General features: G+C 39.6%; 2 protein-coding genes and 1 long non-coding RNA gene across 4 annotated transcripts; 2 read left to right on the top strand and 1 right to left on the bottom strand.

The window, feature by feature from the left end:
- Positions 1-87: 87 nt before the first annotated feature.
- Positions 88-2597, bottom strand: LOC125020848. The gene is made up of 3 exons (XR_007114275.1): positions 2429-2597; positions 528-603; positions 88-110 (listed from the first exon to the last, which is right to left on the bottom strand). It is a non-coding gene; the product is annotated as an uncharacterized LOC125020848 (long non-coding RNA).
- A 5931-nt stretch (positions 2598-8528) lies between these two features.
- Positions 8529-15367, top strand: wasf3a (WASP family member 3a). 2 transcript variants are annotated; one of them, XM_047607165.1, is made up of 9 exons: positions 8529-8691; positions 10238-10399; positions 11666-11800; positions 11887-12040; positions 12131-12248; positions 12337-12521; positions 13310-13525; positions 13622-13926; positions 14055-15367. In XM_047607165.1, exons 2-9 carry the CDS (start codon positions 10267-10269, stop codon positions 14207-14209), a joined length of 1401 nt encoding a protein of 466 aa, XP_047463121.1. In that variant the 5' UTR covers positions 8529-8691; positions 10238-10266; the 3' UTR covers positions 14210-15367. The 2 variants fall into 2 exon arrangements, with proteins under 2 accessions (XP_047463121.1, XP_047463120.1); XM_047607164.1 differs by having other exon boundaries at positions 10235-10399.
- A 535-nt stretch (positions 15368-15902) lies between these two features.
- Positions 15903-22566, top strand: LOC125021419 (V-type proton ATPase catalytic subunit A-like). Its single transcript, XM_047607486.1, has 15 exons — positions 15903-16061; positions 16611-16707; positions 17292-17420; positions 17581-17795; positions 17888-18025; positions 18102-18253; positions 18421-18583; positions 18782-18890; positions 19076-19198; positions 19285-19399; positions 19692-19755; positions 19860-20063; positions 21133-21227; positions 21569-21740; positions 21843-22566. The coding sequence occupies exons 2-15, from the start codon at positions 16626-16628 to the stop codon at positions 21933-21935; spliced, it is 1854 nt and encodes a 617-aa protein (XP_047463442.1). The 5' UTR covers positions 15903-16061; positions 16611-16625; the 3' UTR covers positions 21936-22566.
- Positions 22567-24053: the final 1487 nt, after the last annotated feature.

The raw sequence follows: 24053 nt of genomic DNA, 5'->3' as shown, positions 1-24053 counted from the left end.
AAATAAACACTCCTGGTGAAAAAAGAGGATGCTAAAAGTGATCTCTGATTTCAAATTCAGGAAATCTGACCTCACTGTCGATGTCCCTTTCCAGGTTAGAATCTGTGACACTTAAATGCCAAAGAGAGCTGAGATTAGTTTTTGGCTGTACTGCTTTCTTAATTGGCAATGAAAATGATCAAAAAACATTACAAAAATCAAATTTAACACAAAATGTAGATCAAATACTCATATACTGTACTTGTGCACAAATCTGACATACTTCATATGATGATTTCCATTTTATGTTACTTTATACTCTCTACACTATAATCTCAGAGGGAATAATTATAGTTTTTACAGCTGCAGTTAGGATATGCCTGATTTTTTTATAAAATATGGCAATTTGTTATTATAAAAACTAGCCATCATTACAGACAACTAGGACTTCATTATTTTTTGATTAACTGACTGCTGTCAGTCATCTGTAAATATTTTGATTGTTTAACTTCAGGATTGTACAATTGATTGTGTGAGTGTTTCCTTACAGAGTGTTGCTGGGGGCTGAGGACAGCGTGGGCTTTTTGTCTGAAGATGGCACGCTATCTGGAGAGGTCTCCAAACCTGTGCAAGCAGTACCATTACATTGCATCAATTACACGGTTTATAATTACAGATTAGGACATGTAGGCTGCACCAGTTCTGATCATTAAAAAAAGAAAAATCTCTCCAGTGTTTCCCCTGGGTTCACGACCTCGGGGGAGGTGGGTGGGGTATCATCAGAGCAGATACCATCAGTCCATACGGTTAACCGTTAAAACCTCCAGCCACGAGCATTAGAATTCTAAATACTACAATATGTTAAAAGAGATTCTTACACAAAGACGTAGTAACACTGTACCAGTTAGCAGACAACAGGCTAATCGGTTAGCTAAATTAGCCCCACAATTAGCTCACTGACTACTATGGTAAGCTCCTCTCTCCGTCAAGTAACCACCACATTAGCCCTGCTAATTTCCCTTTATTCTGACATTCTGGCTGTAGGTGTGTGTTCACTTGATTGTTTATGTGCACGTCAGTGAGGAGCTCCGTCCATCGTTTTGTTCTTAGTAGTGAAATAGCAATTTATTTTAATGGTCTCATTATTACTTATTTCTTTATTAGTGTTTGAAACAGCATTTTCACGTATTTTGTATGATTGAGTTTGTGTAAATGGGACCGCTACCTCAGTATTCTTCCAAGTTTAATATACATAAACAAATTACTCTGATGTCTTGTGTTCTTTATGAAGCTACGATTTGAAATAAACTTCCTTTTTTAGGTTTACCAGACAGATTAGAATAGAAGTCCCTTTATTGTCATTAGACAGTGTACAACGAGATTGGAGAGGTTAGGGTGATTTTACACAAAGTATCGGATCGGTATCGCCGATACCAGCCAGAATTTTACTCAGTATCAGATTGGAAAGGAAATTGGTGGTATCGAACATCACTATTAGGGGAAACATTGATATCTTAGGGGAATTTTTAGTTTTGAGTCCCAGTGTGTATGACATCCAGTAGGCTACAGGTTGCAACCAACTGTATACTTTTCTCCCTTTTCAAGCACATGGAGAACCTTTGGTGGACTCCACTTCAACATAAAAATACAAAGGCTCTCACAAAAGTCTGTATTTGGTTTGTCATAAAGTTACTGTGGTAACATGGTAACAACATGACAGGCTCTGCGGAAGAGGCCCTGGTCACAGTGTGTATATTGAAGGACCCTGAGCAATGGAAACAGAATTTATAAGGGGCGAATGCAGTGGATGGAGTGGATGGAGTGGATGCAGTGACCGTTTACCTCAAGGAAAGACCACAGCGGGCTTAGAGTGCTAGGTCAACCCAGATGAATCAGCTCCGTTGTCACTGATCGTATTTGATTGTGAAATAAAGAGCAGCGACTGAGGTTAGTGATCCATAATGTGAACAGTGAACTAAAAATCTTTCACTGTTAAAGCATAAGATAGGTCTGTCCTAACTCTAGCAATACTTTTATATTCTGCTTATTTCTCTTGAAATATTTGGATGGGAAATAACGACGAGGGTTACCAAGACAACCAGAGCTACTGGACTGTCCACTTACAACCAAGTGTCATCTTCAAAATGATGGGAAATGAGTAAATCATTTCATATTTGGATGGAGCTACAGGTACCTATGATTATACACTAAAGAAAACATAACTGTTAATACCATATTCCTAATCCACCATATTATACACACTGGTCTGTGATGAAGTGACCTTTTAAGGAATTCTCACATACAAAGTAGTAGCCTTTATCAATAGTTAATAAGTCATTGGTATATTTTGAATAAGATTTTGTGCTCATGCCATATCAGAGAACAAACTAGAACCACATTTGTTCTTAGCTACATCATTTTCTGAGATTCACTGGGTTCAAACACTTACCCTGGGTAACTGTGGTTTCATGAATCTCAAAAGATTCTAAGTTGGATAAGACTCGAGCTTTAAAAGTCTCTGCTTCTGGGGCTTCTTGCCTCTCTGTATTCATCACCTTTAACAGAACATTCTGGTAACCTTTACATTCATTCAGGAGTTCCTCAACCTTGCCCAATTCACTATGAAGAAGAAAGACCATGGTGAGGACCATATACAGCAGTATTACAGTGTATCCTATTGCAAATGAATCACTGGCACATAATTCTAGCAAATATTTAGTTAATCTCCTTGCACCTTTAGGTTAATCACTGTGTACATGAAATGTGGAGAATGTGCCCAAGTTAATAGTACCAGAGAGTTACCTTTTTACTGTCCTTTCTTCCTCCATTCTTTTCCTGTTTGGACTCCCTCTGTTTTTCAAAACTGACACACAAGACAATATCACAAATGTTACAATCCTGAAAAAGAACGGATAATTTAGGCTTCAGATACAATAACAAGGGACTGACTACTGCTTACAAGGTTAGGGCATCTGCATGTTTCTCCTCAGTCATCTTGACGAATGCTTCCAAGCGGTCATTTTCTCTCTCTTTGAGGAGTTCAAGAGTTTTCACCGATTTTTCCTTTGCAGCAAAGCACTTGTCAAGGTTCTTAAGCTCTTCCCTATGTTTATTTAAAGATATCTGTTGATGGAAGTGTTGCCAGGTAAGACAGGTAAACTATAAAACTGGTTTTAGGGATAAAGAAGATATTGTTTTTGTTGACAGCGCTATTTATAGTAGGAAAATAGTTTTTTATTATGACAGAAAACATATTTTTAGCAGACTATTTATTAGCACTTCCGTTTAACTTTTTACTGATCTTCAATAGCTTTTTGAAGATTTAAACCATTAGACAGCGTCACCTGTCATATGTAACACAACTGATCCAGCAATGCATCTAAAATTCAAAAGCTGTGTTATGTGTTGTTCATTTAACATATGTATTATACAAAGAAAAAAGCACCTGTCATTCCACTTGCACCATTAAAACAAAATATTATTTACCTGTTGCTGCGCTAGCTTCTCTGTAATGGCAGCGAAGTCCTTTTTCTCGTCTTCTATAGCTCCTGAGGACCGAGGGCAGATTTACAACTGACAATTTGTTTTCCTTACCAAATGAATATCTTGATTTAAGGGGATTCAATTTAACTCAAGATATACAGTGGTGGAAAAAAGTCTTCGGACGCCCTTAAAATTTTACACAATCTCAAATATTATCATGAATATTTGTGGAAAAATCTTTTGTGTTTCAAAGGTGTGGCTGCATTAGATAGACACAAACAAATACAAATTATATTTATTTTGTTTACTGTTTACAAGAAAAACTGACAAAACTTGATTTTTGACACTCAATATGTCAGTTCTCAACATTGTGGATATCAAAGTCAACAAATAAAAGAGAATGTGTTCAAAACTGAACAAAAAATAAATAAACCATCACATTTAGTGATTAAACTAACCAAATTAATATTTAGTAATCCCGACTGGAATATTCCTCACAAGCCTTTCACACTGTTGAGATCTAATCTTGTCCCATTCTTCTTGAATTACTACTTTTAATTCTTCTCAATTCTTTGGTTTGTGCTTTGAAACAGATCTTTGATAATCCACCACAGATTTTCAATGGGGCTCATGTCCAGGGATTGAGCTGGATACTCTAAAACCTTGATACTGTGCTCCTGCAGCCAAGTTCTACTGGCCCTGGATGTGTGGCAAGGAGTATTATCTTATTGACTTTGACAAAAGGGAGCATGTGGGTTTAGAGAATGGCACAATATTTGGCAGAGTTCAATGTGCCATCACAGACAGTGAGATGACCAACACCAGCAGCACTCATGCATCCCCAAACCATGATACTGCCTCCACCATGTTTGACAGTAGGTACTGTACATGCTGGAGATAATGCTTCGCCTGATCTTCTGTGTTCCCTCACGTTAGCAGGAGGAAGAAGCTGGAAACTGGACTCATCTGACCACAGAATCTTCTTCCAACTCCTGGCTGTCCAGTTCTTGTGTCCTAACCTCTGTCTCTCATTGATCAGGTGCGGATGGAACACTGGACACCAGTTTGGTTTGACCACTGCTGTTGGAGCTCCTGTAATGTCATTCAGTGGTTTTCTCTGTGCATGGGGATCATGATGCGATCACTTCTTGCTGAAGAAATCCTTGGACGCCCAGGTCTTGGTTCTTGGCAACAACACAAAAGTCTGTCATTTTAGTCAGTCAGATTCACTGACTGCAGTCTGACCGCTGGTAGGAACCCCTGCCCAAGATGGCAGCCGCATTGACGTGTCTGACCAGCTAGAATGCAGCATCTAGTATATATACATCTATGAGGGGACACAAACAGCACTAGCAGCGCTAGAAGCTGTTCGCAGGAACACACCCATAGATATATATACACTAGATGTTAACTGCTAACGTAAGTCGCGGAGGCGGCATCTAGTGCATCTATCTATGGGAACACACCAACAGACACAACGGCTGCTCCGCCTAACTCCACAACCGACGACCAACGACACAGCCAAAAACAAAAAGTCCAGACAAAACAAAATAAAAACAACACAGAAAGATGAAAAGACACAAGGCACAGAAAAAAACAACAAGTCAGATATGTCATGGTGGAGCTACTAGCGAAATGCAGCCACTCTTTCTCTTTTGCCAACTTGTATAAAGCCCAAAGGCTAATTCTGTAATTTTTTTGATTACATTGGTTATTTTTCTTTAATTTGATCTCATTTGTTTTATCAAAGTTATCATCCTGGATCATTAAAGTCTGTCTAAGTCTAAGAAAACAGACACTTACGCTTCTGTGATTTTGACATCTCTGGGTTCGTCTCTAGATTCTCTTTTTTCACCCACTTCACATGAGAATACAAAAAACAAAACAAACATAAAGTCAGGTTATTACACACATTATGTCTCTGACAATGCAGCAAAAGCTCATGGTAGAGCTAGCTATAGCTAACATGGCTAGTTAGCATTGATAGCCATCACCTGTCTAATCAATAACAGACAGCTAGCGCCATTTAAGTAGAATTAAAAAAAAATATGTATTATTGATTAAAGAAATAATAATGATCAAACCTCACCCTGCTCCTCAAGCCTTTACCTCTTCAACTTTATCACAACTGAGAAAAACTAGGGTGTTAGTGGCATTTAGATTGTTGTTGCCTGTTGTCGTAGTAACTAACATTTTAAAATTTTTAGAATTTTATATTTTCGCATCAGTCAGATAAAGATGGAGTGAAATGATTTTGTGAAAAGAGTCATCACACTCTACATTAGACTACAGTACAATTGCCTCGTTTTATTTTGGTGATTTTTGTTCATGGACTTTACTTGAACACCTCAACTGACTTAACAGACTTATACGCCAGCTCTGAATGATTTTCATTTACTTGGCACAATACAAACCTTTCAGACATTAAAATGTGATGGGAGCGACTGCACTGTGCTGTAATTCTTATACAGAAAAATAAAAGCAAAACAAAAACAAGTACTGCAATTAAATGAGCGTGTTACAATCATTTCTTTTTATTATACAAAAAGTGCAATGTTAATTCATTCTGGGAGAAAACACAAATAACAAATAACAACAACGACAATTTCACAGTGCAATAGATTATTCATATTGTAAGACATGAATACTGAATGTTTAATTTAATTCTGACAACACTACTGCAGACAAGTGGTTTGTAGCCACCCCTTCCACCACCACCATCACTTTGGCTCAGGTGAGCAGACAGCTACAGAGCTACAGAGCAAAAAGGACCGGTCCAGACCGAGTGTCCACACGATCACTCAGGGCCTGTGCTTCTGAGCTGGGGGAGCCCGTTCAGTATGTATTTCAGCTTAAACCTTAGGAGCGCCTCCCTTCAGTGGAAGACATCATGCATCATCCCTGTCCCCAAGAAGCTACACCTGCACCTACACATCTATCTTAGTTATTAAGACATACAAGATGACAAAAATTACGCCAAGTTTTTCATTAAAACACATCCAGCGCTAATAAATGCAATACTTTGCTGCCCTCTAGGGGCAAAAAAACAGCATGGATTAGAAACTCCTGTATGACAATGAAATCATTTGCAGGACACTGCTCAGTTAAATCATATTACTGTAAGCATTCTGCTTAGATAATGGCATCCATATTGTGTTGGATAGCTCATGTGCTTATTTATATTTGTATAAGTTGTAAAAAAAAATATGATAATTCCAGTAGGAAACTGTGCACCCGAGTTAAGGGCCTATGGATGACGATGTTTTAGATGTGTGATAATGATGTCACAGCCCACTGCCTTGCTCATGTCATAGACTGTACGTACTCCTCGTGGTAAGGTGTAAGGTGAAACAGACATGGTCTAAGGAAGTGGGTAACACAGCATGAAGCAAGGTCTGCTGTGAGGTGTCAATGCTGAGCAACTGCACTAAACCCAAGTGTTGCCCTTATGATTCTGAAGCAACCAGAAGCCAGAGAGATGATGGGGGTGAGTTTTTCCTTGCCCCCGATGCCTTCATGTCTGCTCTGGCAGTTTCAGATCATGTTTCAGGTTCCGGTTGCCATTATTGTCATAAATTTCTTGAGACAATTTGTATTCTTATTCCCTTACTTTCCTACATTTCTTCTGATTCTGATTCAGATTCTGACACTGCATTGAATTGAATTAATATATATATATACATATTTCTGTTTCTTAAAATTCACACTGGTCATTAACCTTAAACCCATCGCCATCGCAGATTACATCAAGATTGTTGGATTAAACTATGTCTCAGTACAACAAGACATTCTCCTGTAATAACTGTGAAGGTTTTGTGATGTGCTACTTACAAAGGTTTAAGCCCCCATATCTGGGTTACTCCATTGCCTTCCACAATCCAGATTAACCCATGTGCAATAAAAGAACAGTGTATACATATCTATATACGAATGTGTGCAAGTGTGTGTGTGTGTGTGTGTTTCATTTCACAATTAATCCCCAGTGTCCTTGCTGAGATGTTAAGAGACCAGCTGTGACTAACATGCTGCAGTTTATGACACATGGGTGATTGGAGACACCCATTATTGATTGCCTGTAACACATGAGGAATATTTTGGGATTGAATGATGTATTTATGAAATTAAAAATATTTTAAAAATAATTAAAAGCCATCATTGTTTTGAAGATAATCAGTTAATTAACTACTTTATCTGTAAATAAAACAAGTTCAATGCATTCAATGATTTAACCAAAATCTGTGTAATTGAACCACAACAGCAAGTTCTAGATCCCCACACATGATTTTGAGAGGATTGTTCATGCTTTCATTAGCTCTCGCTTAGTTTACTGTACTGTATAAAAAAATGTGATCACATCAAAACTGTTCTGGCCTCCAGCGTATTTTAGGATCCAGTTAAAAATTTTATCACTGGTTTTTAAGAATATGAATAGCTGGGCTCTACTTCACTTGAGCTCCTACATTGCCACACTTGCACCACCGAAGTCAACAAACCAACTGTTGATGGACTTCCTTAGTTCCAAGCACAGAGGCGATAGAGCCTTTTCAGTGGTTGCCTCCAAACTATGGAACAACATAGCCTTGCACATAAAAGGTGCCCAGAATATGGAGCACTTTAAATTACTGTTGAAGACTTGTTTCTTCTCACTGACTTTCAGTCTGGTTGAGCAGGTGCTAAGTGTTTTGTTTTGTCAATAAGTTATCTATGTTGCTGTGAATAATGTTGATTTGAAAAGTGCCATACAAATAAAAATTATAATTATTATTTTATTATTAGGGTACAAGCGCGTACCATTAGCAGTGAATGTATTCATTCATTCTTAGATGCAGTCTGGATGCGACCGATTGTTACCATTAGAAATCATTTCATTTGAACTATTTCCATGTTCATAGAAGGCAGGTAATGACACAGTCCGTACATATAAGACCAATGCAGCCTAATATAAAACGCTGGATGGTGAACGGCTGACAGGACGACTGTGATTGGATGAAAGGAGTAAATCTGCTGGTCCAAATCCCCTCTTGGCTCAAGCTGTGATTTGGACCACGGATTTGTCTAGAGTGAAGTCCGCCCTGCAGAGATGTCTGTCACCGTTCAACACAGTGCAGGCTGCAGCAGACAGCCCTTCTGATTCGGAGGAAACCGCTTGAACTCAACTTTGGCAGCTACTTCCCTACGTGCTGACGTGTTAGGGACATACGTCGACGCGAATCGAACTGCACCCCTATGGTAGGACGATGGCGTTTTTAAGATTTTTTTTGGACCTATACGTTGTTATATGTCTCTTGTTTTGTGCATGTGAATGCGTGTTGATAAACGTACAAACGAAAATGACTGGCCAGCGCGCCTGGGCACATATTGCCTGAGTAGTCTATGATATTTATGTATATTTAGAGTCAGTGGTATACAGTCAACTAGACTACAGTCTATGGGAAGGACTCACAGAAAATAGACTGTGATTTAGATTTATTTGGATTTTGATTTCCTTAGTATTTAACTAATTTAACTAATCTTCATTTGAATCAAGCTAGCTTTGATTGATCATTACTATTGTTGAAAAAAAGCATTTAAGAAACCTTAACAATATGTCTTGACTTTAACAAATACTGTAATAATATTGTATATGTAATAATAAAGTAACAATAGAATTTGTCAGGTTTTTATAGAACAAGTTTCAATGGCAACTTAGTCAACTAATCCTACATCCTAAGTGTGTGTGTGCTTCCATTTTTAAATTTTATTTATTTATTTTTTATGAAAACTCACTCCATATGGCTATCATTTGTCTTTGTTAGCATCAGAAAGTTAGGAAGTCCTGACTTGACTAGGGGAACGACACCTTTGGTTGGCTGTCAAGATACCAGTCAGAAGGCCAACACATTGTCAGTTGTTGTAATCAGTGTACTTGAAGAAACCATTTGGTACCTGAATTTATATAATCTTCATATTTTATAAAAACAAAAACAAAACAAACAAAAAAACAATCTATACTAAATCCCCTTTGTGCTTCCTGAATGCTTCCCTGCTGAATTGTGGCAGAGGTATATACAGATTGGACACTAGTTCTAGCCCACTAGATTCTTAATCATTTATTGAATAATATTGTAGACTGTAGATAGGTTGAGCTAAAGGCAGCTTATTGGTAATTGTAATAATAGTATAGAGATAAACCAAATACTCTGTCAGACTTGTTTGTCAAGGTGCAGACTAACATAACTAAAATATACAAGTTGTCGTAAGGTGGTGTTCTTGCTCCTGCTTGTGATCACAAATAAGCGCCCAATCCCTTGTTCCACGTCCATTTGACAACAGTGTGAAAAGTGAATTGCTTAGAAATGTGTTTGCTTTTGCTGTTACTTTTACATGTTATTTGCTTAACAGAGATGCTCAGTGACATACAATAGGTCCACCACTTTGACAGCAGGTGATAAATTGGGGCATTCAGCAGCATGTGGCACCAACGTAGAATCATGTAAATATAAGAAAACTCTAGGGGTTTGATTTTGGCTGTTAATTATTCAAAACAGAAACCCTAGAAGTGTTTTTCTGTTAGTGTTTGTTTAGATTTTCCCCCCTAGGAAATGATAAACTTACTGAAATCAATAGTGTATTTATTGGTGAGAAAACTAACAATACCTTGCCTGACCTCTATGCACCATATTCATTTCAGACATGAGAGATGATTACCTGATCTGGAGCTGCTGTATGAAAATGGATTTTTTTGTGCCGTGTAGTTTTCAGTATACAGTGCGCTGTCATCTCTGTCCTCCAGCAGGTCTGATGGCAGAGATGTGAGAAGGAGTCATGCCTCTGGTCAAGAGAAACATTGAGCCTCGACACCTGTGCCACAGTGCTGTACCTGAAGGAATTGGCAGCGAGCTGGAATGTGTCACAAACAACACGCTGTCTGCCATCATCCGACAGCTCAGTAGTCTGAGTAAGATTGTATTTACAGAGATGCATAAAATGTTCAGATGCTTCTTTATCTTGAGATCATTACAGTAGGGAAACTTTTCCTCGGCTGTAGCACAACTGTTGACTAGTAATCAAACATTCATATCAATTCAGTTTTATTTATATAGCGCCAATAACAATACAAATTGTCTCAAGATGCTTTACATTAAATGTCCTGAAACCTCCAGAGCAGCCTGAGGGCAATAGTGGCAAGGAAACACTCACTTTTAACAGGAAGAAACCTTGAGCAGAACCCAGCTCAAACATGACTTTAAATTGTAAGGTCAACATGTAAGGACAATCTCAGAGCAAAGAAGCCCAAACTAGAATAAAACAAGTTAATTAAAGTCTATTTGATACATGGCCCATTTATGATAATGTGTCACAATTTTAAAAAGCACATTACAAAACCTGCTGTTAAAAACTATGACATTCAAGCACAGATTATTTGACCACACATACTGACATATGCCCGCTCAGTGCACTCAGACACGTTTATATATTCTTAATCCTGTACAGGTTATTACCAGGAAACACTGATTTACTTGACTGCTTTTAACACAAAACACAACACAAATATGATATTGAGGTCAGCACATTCATCACTTGAGTCAATGTGCATATTATTTAAAATTGCAGTCTGCTACCATCTATCTGTTGTACAGTCTAATCCATCAGTGTGCACAGAAACAGAGTAGTTTAAGTAGTTTATTATTGGAGTATACCTGTGTGTTTTTGCTGTGTGGGTTATAGTTGCTGTCCGGCAATTAAGTGAGACTGATTTCCTATTTTAGGAAGCAAATTTACTCCTGGACATCTGGCCCCTGGATTCTCCGATTAGTGTGTGTGCAAGTGTGTGTGTGTGTGGATTTAGTGAAGTTACAGGAGATTAGAGCTTACCGTAAAGCTTTGTACCACAGGGACATAAGATGGAGAGTAGGTGGGCGGATACACAAACACAGTCAGCCTAATGATAGCATCCACATGAGCTGTTTGACATGTGCCCTCGTTTTATGGTGTAATGTGCAGCAACCAAGCACTTAACGGTTATCCATAATCCAGAACATGAACACAGCAGTAAATAGTTCATGTCATTAATGTGTGTTTAACTTTTTCATTGTCTATTATATTTTCTTGAATTCCATCATGTCATTATGACAGCATGCTTTTTCATGATTTCTCAAACATTAATATTTATTAACAGTGCATTCCTCTTCTCTTTGCCTCTGACTCTTTGCTGTGACTCCAGGTAAACAGGCAGAAAATGTTTTTGGGGAGCTTTTTAATGAAGCCAACACCTTTTACGTGCGTGCAAACTCTCTCCAGGACCGAATAGACCGTTTGGCCGTCAAGGTTACCCAGCTGGACTCCAGCATAGAGGAGGGTCTGTCTGCTAATATAATATCTAAACACTGTTTATTTTTGCATACTTTGTATTAAACTTTAAACCTCAGTTTTGATGCTTTACAGTCACTCTTCAGGACATAAACATGAGAAAGGCGTTCAAAAGTTCTACTGTCCAGGACCAGCAGGTTTTATCCAAGGGCAGCACTCCCAACTCTGTTGCTGACATGTACTACAGCAGCGACAATCCTCCTCCTCTTAGCACTCTGACTACATACAGGTACTTCACATATTATTAAAAAATGCAACATCTTATCAGTTTGCATTGTCATCTAAAGCATCATGTTGGAAATTGTTTTTTTACATTTAGAGAGGATTCCACTGACGCAATGAAGTTCTACTCTGACCCGTCATACTTTTTTGACCTGTGGAAAGAGAAAATGCTTCAGGACACAGAGGACAAGAGGAAAGAAAGACGGAAGCAACGAGTGAGAGCTCATCCCTCTGCTTTATGCTCACATATTCCTCATACCTGAGTAGTTGTTCATTATTTGCCTCTTCATTCACCTTTCCCAGGAACAGAAGCGATGTGTGGAAAGCAGCACCCTTCAGCGCGAGGTGAAGAAGGTGAGGAAGGCTCGAAACCGCAGGCAGGAGTGGAACATGATGGCCTTCGATAAAGAGCTTCGCCCAGATCACCGTCACCCACAGATTCTTCGGCGAGGAGCATCCTCTGAGGGATCGCTTTCTCCAGATGGCAGGTGAGAATTTTTAAACTATAATATAGACACAGTACAGTATATGACACTAGTAAACAGTGTCTAACAAGATAAATAAAATAAGATGAATATGGTAGAAAAAAATATACATAAAAATTAAACAGCAGCAAGCAGTATGAATTGTTCAGGTTTGTGCAGGGAATTAAATGTGCAAAACAACTGAGCTGTGCAATCACACAGCTCCACCAGAGTTTAACAGTCTTACAGCTTCTGGGAAGAAGCTGTTCCTCAGTCTGGTGGTCCTCCTCTTTAGTCTCCACAGCCTCTTGCCTGAGGCTGGGGGGACAAAGAGTGTGTGTGGGGTCCTTCCTGATGCAGGTTGCCCTCTTCCTGCATCTGGAGGCATAAATGTCCATTGTTGTGGAGAGGCTGACTCCAACAGTCCTTTGTGCAATCGAGTCTGTAAATGTGTGGGTCTTCCAGGGATAAAGGACAATAAACTCAAGATGAACTAATTGAGGATAACTGCTGCTATTGGGGCAGTAGTGATTTAGCACTGGAGTTCAGGGTCAAGTTCAAGGTTAGGAAATTAGTCGCATCATGATATATTTCCAGGAAATGAATTAAAGTCTCAGAAATTCACAGAAAACGACAAAAGTAAATGTGCTTGTATGGGTAAGATCTATTTTCATGAATATGATGTTGACCCAAATCTAGTACCTTAGTTGTGTAATGCTTCAGTTTTGATTTTGTAACACTAAATCTACCATCTGGATATGTGAAGGAATTTATGTGAGAACCTCTCTGTTGTTCATTGTGTCTGTACGCAGGCCTGACCTCCTAGACTACCCCATCCCTCCACTGCCTGCCCACGCTGCTTTTAAGCATGCTCATGATTGTGTCCCTGGGAATGCACAGCCCTCGCCGCCAGTGGAGCATGAGTACCAAAGCATTGATGTCAACTACAAGAGAGTAACCTATGCCACAGCAGAACCTCATGCTGCAGAGCGAATGAATGGTTCAGTTCGTCTACCTGCAGATTACAAGTACATGTGTTTGTTGTTTGCATAATGACACATTCAAATGTCATTTTCCCAGCAGCTGCTGCAAAAATTAATCCTCTTTCTCTTACTGTCAAACAGCTCTGCACCTCAAACGTCTGCCCCAGGACCACCAATCCCATCACCCCAGACAGCCTTTGGTTTTCCTCCAGGTGCACTACCACCAGCGTCACATAATGGAGCTGTGCATGTAGGCCCAGGCTACCCCCTACCACTGGTACCTCCCGCAGGCCCTCGTATACTCCCTCCTCCCCCAGGGCCCCCGCCTCTTCCTCTCCTTCCACCTGCTGCACCCACACAACTGGCAGGACACAGTGAAAGTAGGAGAGGAGAGACTAAACCTGTGAGAGATGCAAGAAGTGACCTGCTGTCCGCCATCCGCATGGGTACGTCTGAGCCTCTGCACACATTTTATTTGGTTATCAGAAATTATATCAGCTGCCCTGTGCATGGCCCAGTGGATAACAGGTGTGTAATATTTGATATTACTTAAATATTGTCATGTCTTCATTAGGCATCCAGCTGAAGAAAGTCCAAGAGCAGCAGGAGCAGCAGAATAAGCGAGAGCCGGTAGGGAATGACGTGGCCACCATCCTCTCCAGACGCATTGTGGTGGAGTACAGTGACTCTGATGACTCCGAGCTTGATGACAATGAGTGGTCAGACTGACTGGATGCAAAATGTTGCATTGGCTTAAGTTTTGCTTTTCCCATTTTTTTTGGTTTAAATGAAACAAAAGTGAATTACTCAGTTTGGCTCCATCTAGTGGACCATACATCCAGCCACATGTTGCTGTCTTGTATCCCACTGTCCACGTCCTCAGATTCACCTCTTTGAGCTCATCATTGAACCCGCTTTAGTTCTCCTAACAGCCTAGCATCAGCCAGGCTGTCATCTGCAGAAATTCTCAGAGGACTCTGTAGATGTCAACCTCATTCATGACAAGGAAGATGGACAATACAGTGGACTCATCCAAGATCTTGTAGTCTGGTGCCAGTAAAACTGCCTCCAGAGGTGATAATGGATTTTACTGCAGGTCTTTCCTACCTGCTGCTGTGAGGCTGTACAAGAAAACCAGGTCCAAGTAGACCACAAACATATATGTAAAACTACTGTTATATTTAATTAGCTATTTTTGTATTTACTTAATGTTTACTTTTCTGTCTCTTTTGTGCACTGTCCTTAAACTACATGCTATCTGTTTTTTATTATCTTAATCCTATTCCACCTTAATATTTCACAAGGAAACTGGATCACTATACAGTCTTTAACATTGTATTTGGTGAATAGTTGTTTACAATTACATAATAGTTGTTCAAGTGACTGGTTTTTAACTAATATTGAAATTATAGCCCTAAGGTTTCTGTTTCATTCCAAGCTGCACATTTCAATAAAATGTTATTCTATAGCAACAAAGAACCCTGAACACATATGTATTAATTATGCACAGTCAAATTGTCTGATCTGATAATTGCTTATTTATTAGCAATGAGTGGAGCACTATAAATACATATTTTCAAGTTTTTTTTTTTTTTTTGTTTTGTTTTTTTTTACATAATATTTTGCAATTACCTGTTACTGGTCATATTTTGGACAATATACATACAACCTCTTATATTTTCTCAATGTTTTTGAAAATCAGAGCTATTATACAGTTTGCAATTGCTACCTCAATTTGTGACCATTTCATTATCGCACAGCACAAGTGTCATCAGTAGTCTGAATACATTTTTAATTATAATTTGTTTTAATGTGTCTCATCATTAAACTTGTCCAAATTGGAAACGTATTTGCTGTTATTATTTCCGTTTTACCATCTTTCTCTTTCTCCTTGACTTCCTACTTCCTTTTTTTTTTTTAATCTTAAATGGGATTCATAACTTTTTAGAAACTATGTAATATTATGATATAAATTAAAGTCCTTGTGCACATGTGCAGAAACCTTTGATTGTGTATACATGACATATTTTGTGTCTTGTCAGTCAGCCTCTGGTAGCATTATTATCTTGTATATTTTCTTGCTAGTATTGATGATACTACAAGGTGATTATGGAAATCGGATAAAACCTAAATTTTGCTTTCTAAGCTAGTATGACGGTGTATTCATTCAATGTGTAATTATGAGTTGGTCATGTGCAGCTTATTAGCTATAAAAAGCTAATGAAAAACATAACTAATGAGATTAGGATAAAACGTTACAGCCGTGGACAAAAAGATGCTTAAATAAACAGTTGAAATTGTACCGCAGTTCATCTATTGAGGGGAACGTTTCACTTTTATCCAGCTGGGGTCAGTAGAGGAAGTGTGTGTTGCAGATAGATAGAACCAATCGACGACGAAACTGTTGACCATCGACGCCATATTGGCTCTGCAGGCTGCCAACAACGTACCAACAGAGGAAGTCAGTTGAGCCATAATGGAGAGGTTTTCTTCCCGTGACAGTCCGGTGATTAGCAGAGAGAAGCTCCTCCTCAGCCTGCTACCGTAGAGACTAACCTGGACAACTGCGTAGCAATAAAAGGTAAACTATTTATATTGCCAGTGAGGTGAGGTTTTATAATCCGTTTTTGCGAGTCTCAGAGCAAATATTTATTGGATAAATGACTATTTCGGATACTTTTCTGTGTGGTAATGATGAGTATAACCAGTGTTTGCTAGCTAGTCACCTGACTTATACGCGCACACGCACAAATCAGCTTTGCCGTCGTGTGGAGTAACAGATATTATATCAATTAATGTCTCACGAAACATCCTCAGGTGTGAACAGTGTTAACTTAATTACGTTTGTCTTCAGTTCCTAGGGAAAAATGGAAAGTTTTTGCAGCCTTAGCACTGTTAGCTTGTAACCTTACACTGCTTTACTTGGCCATTCATTTACAGGAACCGTAATGGTGCTTACCTAAAGCTCACTTCAACATAGCGTAATGTTGACTGTTAACTGAAAAGTAGGATACAATTTGCTGATACTGATACTAACATTAGCTTTACTATCAGTAAGAGGCAATGCATAAAATGCGTGGTAAATGCTTTCAGTTGAAATGACTTTCAACCATCTCCCATTCGTTGACAGACAGAAACCATCAAGATGGATACCTCAAAACTTCCTAGGATCCAGGATGAGGAGAGAGAAAGCCAATTTGGATATGTCCATGGAGTTTCCGGGCCAGGTCTGGTTTATTGTTCTTCTCTTTAAATGGCTAGATGGCTTCAGTCACATTGTAGGGAAATATTGTAGAATTGAAAATTATCTGATAGTGTGAATTTCCAGGAAGATCAGTGGAGAAACTGGATGTAATAATAGTAATAACAATAATAATGCATTGATTTTATGTGTATGTAAAAAAGTCAGATAGTATTGCTTTTTCTGAGATTACATGACAAGCCAAGCTGCCTTATCACATCATGCCATAATCCTTAACAATCTGGTATTATTCACATTATGTAGTCCTTGCTTATTGATTTACAACATTGCCCACAACAGCCATATACACCCTGATGTATTAAAGGATCAAAGTTGTCCCTACTGAAGATGTAAAATATATCATTCTTTTTCTGACATGACTGTTAATAGTATGCAAGTATATTCTGCTGTTTTACGTGACTTTTAAATGATTAAACTTCTCAATATTGTGTTCATGCTACATTTTCCTCCCAGTTTGGATGCTGTGCCCATAAAAATGTCTACAAGAAAAATAAAAGTTAGTTCTTGCAAATGTGTTGATTGTATCAATCTCTCTGATTTAATCAACAGTGGTGACAGCTACTGCGATGGCAGGAGCAGCTATGTATGAGCTGGTGCGTGTCGGTCACAGTGAGTTAGTGGGAGAAATCATCCGTTTAGAGGGAGACATGGCGACTATCCAGGTCTATGAGGAGACCTGTATCCTTTCTGCTGCTGTATTGAAACTTATGTGTTCTCTTTAAAACAGACCAACGTAATAAATGCTACACAAGGCGTCTTTTAGAACTCCTTTACTGACGGTGAATGATGTGTCAAAGATGTCATGGTTTGTTTTGTTTCCCCTAACTCGATGCTACAGCTGGTGTGTCTGTCGGTGACCCTGTCCTCCGAACAGGAAAGCCTCTCTCTGTAGAACTAGGACCAGGTATCATGGGCTCCATCTTTGATGGTATCCAGCGTCCTCTGAAAGACATCAATGATCTCACTCAAAGTATTTACATCCCAAGAGGAGTAAACATTGGTGCTCTTAACAGAGACATCAAATGGGAATTTAACCCTGGCCAGAGCCTGCGGGTAAGAAGAGTTCACTTTCACTGTGATATGGACTTTCCACGAATGTTTCTCCCTCAACCAGTCTGATTATTTTTGCACGATCCCCTCTCCAGGTTGGCAGTCACATGACAGGTGGAGATATCTACGGCATGGTGTTTGAAAATTCCTTAATTAAGCACAAGCTGATGCTTCCACCTCGTAACAGAGGCACTGTCACCTACCTGGCCCCTCCTGGAAGCTATGACATTTCTGTAAGTGTTGTTCCTCAAGGAAAATGCTTTTGTGTTTGATTAAAACCTGATTTTTGGATCTTTTTTTTGCATTAAGGATGTGGTCCTCGAACTTGAATTTGAAGGTGTTAAGGAGAAGTTCACCATGATGCAGGTTTGGCCAGTGCGACAAGTTCGTCCAGTAACAGAGAAACTACCTGCCAATCATCCACTGCTGACTGGTCAGAGGGTTCTAGACGCACTTTTCCCGTGAGCATTCCACCAAGCAGAAAATTGTGCACTCATAAGTACAGAAATTAAATTGATGTTTTTTACGTTATGACAGGAAGTACTTTTTGTTTGCATATGAGTAGTGCTTTTTATTTCATGCTGTGTCTGAAAATCTGTAATTTAGCCACTTCAATTTTTGTTGTCAGATGCGTGCAAGGTGGCACCACTGCTATACCAGGAGCCTTCGGATGTGGAAAGACTGTGATCTCCCAGTCGCTGTCCAAGTACTCCAACAGTGATGTCATCATCTATGTGGGTTGCGGAGAGCGTGGAAATGAAATGTCTGAAGTGCTGCGAGATTTCCCAGAGGTCAGTGGAAGAACATGAAGTTTTTGGTTCAGTTTGTGGTTTCTTCCCAATATGTTACATACACTACTGCATTAGTTTTGGATCCACATTAAATTTCGAAAAAAATAAAATACAATAAAATAAAATTGAATGTAACAGCTGTTCAGTACATTGCCATTGTTGACAACGTATGATGTTAATTCTGCTCTTACCTGCCAGCTTACTATGGAGGTTGATGGTAAAGTTGAAAGCATCATGAAGAGAACAGCACTGGTTGCTAACACATCCAACATGCCTGTGGCTGCTAGAGAGGCTTCTATTTATACAGGTACCATCCATTCACATTCAAGAACAGTCCTACTGTTTAGTTTAACTCTACTTAATGAGCTTTTTTTTGCTCAGTGTTTTAGTAAATAATTATTTTTTTCTTTAAAACTCATGGGAAACTTAAAACAGTCTTAATCATGTTGTGGTTGTAAATTTAGATAAAAATGTAACCGTTTGCCTTTGCAGGGATCACACTGTCTGAGTACTTCAGAGACATGGGATACAACGTGAGCATGATGGCCGATTCAACGTCTCGATGGGCCGAAGCTCTGAGAGAAATCTCTGGAAGACTGGCTGAAATGCCTGCTGGTGAGTAAAATGGTTATATGCTATTCGTAAAGATGGAATCAGAGTAATTGTTGTGAACCAGTTACAGTTGTTAATGTTGGCTGTAGATAGTGGATATCCTGCTTACCTGGGCGCCAGACTTGCCTCTTTTTATGAGCGTGCCGGACGTGTGAAGTGCCTGGGAAATCCAGAGAGAGAAGGCAGCGTCAGCATCGTAGGAGCGTGAGTTGAATTTGTAGGCTCATATGAGCTGGTGTGTGTTGGTCTGACCGATATCCTTTCTGCTAGGTATGGTTATCTGGTTAGAAAACCAAAGTCTCATTCTGCTGTGTTATAAAATTGCCTTTACAATACATTAAAAACTAACCATTAGCATATATTTTAATCCTTTATTAATCCTTTAATCCTTTACTTTTCATGTAAAACATGTGCAGCTGTCTAGTACAAATCCAGACAGGTAATGTCTGATGGTTATTGAGCTGACCTTTCATTTAGTATGTTGAATTCCTCTTAGTGTGTCACCCCCTGGTGGAGACTTCTCAGATCCTGTCACTTCAGCTACACTGGGAATTGTTCAGGTAAATAATAAGTAGCAGCTCATCAGCTATTGACCCTAACATTTAACATTTGACTTCTGAGTGTGTGAGTCTTTTTTGTTTTCTTCTCCTTTCTCCTCTCCTAGGTGTTCTGGGGTCTGGACAAGAAGCTGGCTCAGAGAAAACACTTCCCTTCTGTAAATTGGCTAATCAGTTACAGCAAGTACACGCGAGCTCTGGATGAATATTATGACAAACATTTCCCTGAGTTTGTTCCTCTTCGTACAAAAGCGAAGGAGATACTGCAGGAGGAGGAGGACCTGGCTGAAATTGTGCAGCTTGTGGGCAAGGTGAGGCAGGTTGCATTTATATAAAATGGTTTGACAGGTGCTTTGAAGTCAGGAGACCTTGGAAATATGACTCGGATTACAGTTGTAAATGGAGTTGTAGTCCTCATTGGCAAATGTCACTGTTCACAAATTCGTATGGATGTCACAGAGGTGCTGCTTGTGAATGGATATCTTTTTATCTACTATAAGGTTTACATGGTGTTGAGAAGATTTAAACATCCCTCAATAAAGTTCTTACACACCTCTTTCACACGGCACAAAAACGGCATTTCATCCCGGGATTTTATTGGCTCGGCTCGACTTCAGTGTGAACAGGCATCCCGTATCAACCCACTAATTTACACCATGAAGATGTACCTGCTCGGATTTTGAGAATCACTATAATAGTTTTGGTCTACTCCCACAAGATCAGTCTTCCTGTTGATCTCTCTGAGACCGATCTCTGAAGGGCAGGAATTTTTGTCCATTTTTTCAATCAAATAAATCACATGTGTTGTTACACGATCGTTGATGGAAGCGTATCGGTGAATTAGCTCTATGTCATGTTCAGGAAATCGCAGCAAACAGATCCATTCAGCAGGTCATCAACAAACTGATAAAGGACAGGAGGAGCAGGAGGAGCAGGAGCAGCACTGGTACGCAGCATGGTATTTCTGTGCGCGTTTGTGTCAACGCAGTGGCGTATGAGACCGAGGGAAAAAAAACAGGCAGGCAGCTCTCACAGTGGGAGGTCAGATCCGGGACTGCTGGCAGTGTGAAAGCACACCTCACCTAGGTGTGCTTTCACACTGCCAGCAGTCCCGGATTACCCAGGTTACCCTGGGTCTGGAAATCCCATGTCAACCTGCCGTTTTCAGTGTGAAAGTGGCTCAAGAAACTGATGATGGCTCAAAACAACAGCCAAACTACAAATTTAAGTTCACAATTTATTTCCTAAATATTAATTGTAAATCCACACATCTTTAGTTTGTAAATAAGTGCATTTCCTGTGTTTAAACATGTGGTTTTACTTACTGTTTATTTATTAATTAAGTAAGCATGCTAACCACAGTTGTTGTTTTGTTCACAGGCTTCCCTCGCTGAGACTGATAAAATTACCTTAGAAGTTGCTAAGCTCCTTAAGGATGACTTCCTGCAGCAGAACGGTTATACACCCTACGACAGGTGAAAACAACACACATGTGATCTGTTTGTAAAGTCTAAAAGGGCTTTACTACTTGTGTGTGTATTATTTTTAAAATGCATAAAAGAACCTATTGAATTCCTCTGTCGCTCCATGACAACTGAATACAAAACCGTTTTTGAAAAGTCTGTTGTCTCACAAATGGCTGTTAAGCAACAATTCAAGGAAATCTACCACAAGGTACAGGAAATTCTTAGAAAATTCCTTTTGAAATAATAAGAAAGTATGCTGATGTGAAGGAACATGTTTGTAAATATTTTTTTCTTTGCTTGATTATTCCATAACCTGTAAACTGTGCACACCCTTCCCTCCCTATGTTCAGGTTCTGCCCATTCTACAAAACAGTTGGCATCCTCTCAAACACTATCGCTTTCTACGACATGGCCCGACACGCAGTGGAGTCCACAGCTCAGAGCGACAACAAAATCACCTGGGCCATGATCAGGGAACACATGGGAGAGATCCTATACAAGCTCAGCTCCATGAAGTTCAAGGTGCATGATACTTTTCATGTATGAGAGAGCCTTTTATTTTTTCCTTTCACATCTCAGGTTAAATAACTGCTTTTGCCTACTTGTGTTCAATGAACTCTCCAGGACCCTGTTAAGGATGGGGAAGCCAAGATCAAAGCAGACTACGGCCAGCTGCTGGAGGACATGCAGAACGCCTTCCGGACCTTGGAGGAATGAGTTCAGCCCCTCTCCCAAAATATCCAAACCCCGGTGCAGTGCAACAGAGTGCAGATGAACTGGCCCTTGTTCTTATTGTCGGCCTCAGTCACGTGTATAGTCTTCTGTGTTTACATCCCCTTAAACATTCCACGAGATGCACAAATTTGTGTTATGTTTAGTTTATTTTGGGCAACTTAACTCTGTGAAAGCACAGTACTGGAATCCTTTAAGACCTGAAAATATTACAGTGACACTTTGTTTCAACCCTGATACATGACACTTATTGATAACTATACCATGAAGTTGTGGTTAAAATCAGTGGGCCCCAGTCAGGTTGCCGACTTGCACTCAACTACTAGCTGCAACAAAGAGTGGAAATGTGTGTGACAGTAATCAATGTAGATGCATTTGATCGATACTGAATGGGAACATGCACTTCAATAAAAGGGACAGAGGCATTGTGTTGTATCAGGGGCTTAAAGGCATTCTTCCACCTCTTACCTCTTCAGTTTGATCTTGATGTTGTGGACTATGTACTTAATATTATGTATACAAATGTGAATGAATGCCTCTGTCAGTTTGTGTTGTAACACATGTCTCAATATTATATTGATTGTACTGTCTGGTAAAATAAATGTTAAAAGAATAATTGTGTCAGTAAGATTTGATTAATCATATGCCAAGAATTATTTTTGCCTTGGTTCAGTTAAATAAATTTTTGAATGTTCAGTGAGGGACTCTGAACTCTAGGTGGCGTACATGCACGGCTTAAAAGGCTGCAAATTGCTGTCAATACAGAATAAGAGCTTTGCAGACGTTACCTGACACACGATATCAAGCACAGTAAGACTATTGTGTAACTTCTTCTTTTTTCTTTTTTTTTTAAGTGAATTATGTGATGCACACTGAGTGCTATGGTCGTCTTTGTCTACCATCCTCTTGGTCTTAACCTTTGGAGCAGATGATTCTTGCTGCACCACTCTACAAAGTTGTCCACCTCTTGTCCATCTCTAATGTGTCCACAGTTGGCATGACTCTGTTGTACTGGAAATTAGAGGTCTACAGAGAGAGGGAAAAGGAATGGCGACAAGACAGTCTGCTGTGGGGCTCCTATATTACTAATCAACACATCAGACAGGGATGTCCCCAAAAACCATCTCGTTTTTAATCTACAAAACCCTATTTTTGTTTTGATGTCTGTGACCCTCCACAGGAGAGGTCGACCAACAGAGGTCACTCTAATAGCTATGCGCATAATAATCCAAGAGGTCACAACTAAAAGTCTCTGTCCCACTGACTAATGTTCATTTGGCCACCATCAGGAGAACACTGAGCAACCACTGCTTTCCAAAGAGAATCTTTCTGCTCATCTGCTGCTTGCTAAACATCAACAAGCCAGAGGAATATGGGGAAAATGTTTTGGAAAGATGAGACCAAAGGCATTTCTGTATGGAGTTGGCATGTTCTCCCTCTGTCATCGTGGGTTCTCTCCAGGTACTCCAGCTTCCTCCCACCATGCAAAGACAAGGTCATTAGGTTGATTGGTGATTCTAAATTTGCCATAGGTGTGAGCGTGAATGGTTAACTGTCTCTCTATTTTTTACCCTGTGATTGACTAGCGACCTGTCCAGGGTGTATCCCACCTCTCACCCGATGACAGATGGGATAGGTTCCATGCCCCTGTGACCCTCCAGAGGACAAGCAGATATAGAAGGTGAGGTTTTTTGGTTTAAATCACTTGCTCATGTCTAGAGATGGAACAACGCTCCATTTCAACATCAGAACCTTATCCCATCCTTTAAACACGGAGTAATCTGGGTCAGGACACTATTGAATTCTGAATTATACCAGCAAAGTCTAAAAGAAAATGTCAGTTCATCTGTCCATGAATTGAATCTTTAAAGAAACGAAAGTCATGAAGAGACACAACTATCCAAAAAAGAGTGTGTAAAGAAGAACAAAATGAATGTTTTGGAAAGGTCAAGTCCAAGTCCTGACCTTAACCCAATAGAAATATTGTGGAAGGACCTAAAGCAAGCAGTTAATTTAAAGAAAATCCACCAACATCTCAGAACAGAAGTGGTTCTGCACTGAGGGATGGGCTAAAATCCATCCAAGCTGCTGTAGACAACAGAT

The sequence above is a fragment of the Mugil cephalus genome, chromosome 15, assembly GCF_022458985.1.
Source record: "Mugil cephalus isolate CIBA_MC_2020 chromosome 15, CIBA_Mcephalus_1.1, whole genome shotgun sequence".
In the NCBI taxonomy this organism is placed as follows: Eukaryota; Metazoa; Chordata; class Actinopteri; order Mugiliformes; family Mugilidae; genus Mugil; species Mugil cephalus.
The sequence above is the reverse complement of the archived record's forward strand: the minus strand, read 5'-3'. Positions and strand labels throughout refer to the sequence as shown.

Coding starts and splice junctions, on each gene's coding strand:
- wasf3a (XM_047607165.1), top strand. CDS start 10,267: ATGCCTCTGGTCAAGAGAAACATTGAGCCTCGACACCTGTGCCACAGT. Junction 11,801..11,886: donor GGACTCCAGCATAGAGGAGG/GTCTGTCTGCTA, acceptor GATGCTTTACAG/TCACTCTTCAGGACATAAAC. Junction 12,041..12,130: donor AGCACTCTGACTACATACAG/GTACTTCACATA, acceptor TTTTACATTTAG/AGAGGATTCCACTGACGCAA.
- LOC125021419 (XM_047607486.1), top strand. CDS start 16,626: ATGGATACCTCAAAACTTCCTAGGATCCAGGATGAGGAGAGAGAAAGC. Junction 18,026..18,101: donor CTGGAAGCTATGACATTTCT/GTAAGTGTTGTT, acceptor TTTTGCATTAAG/GATGTGGTCCTCGAACTTGA. Junction 19,199..19,284: donor ACTGGCTGAAATGCCTGCTG/GTGAGTAAAATG, acceptor TGTTGGCTGTAG/ATAGTGGATATCCTGCTTAC.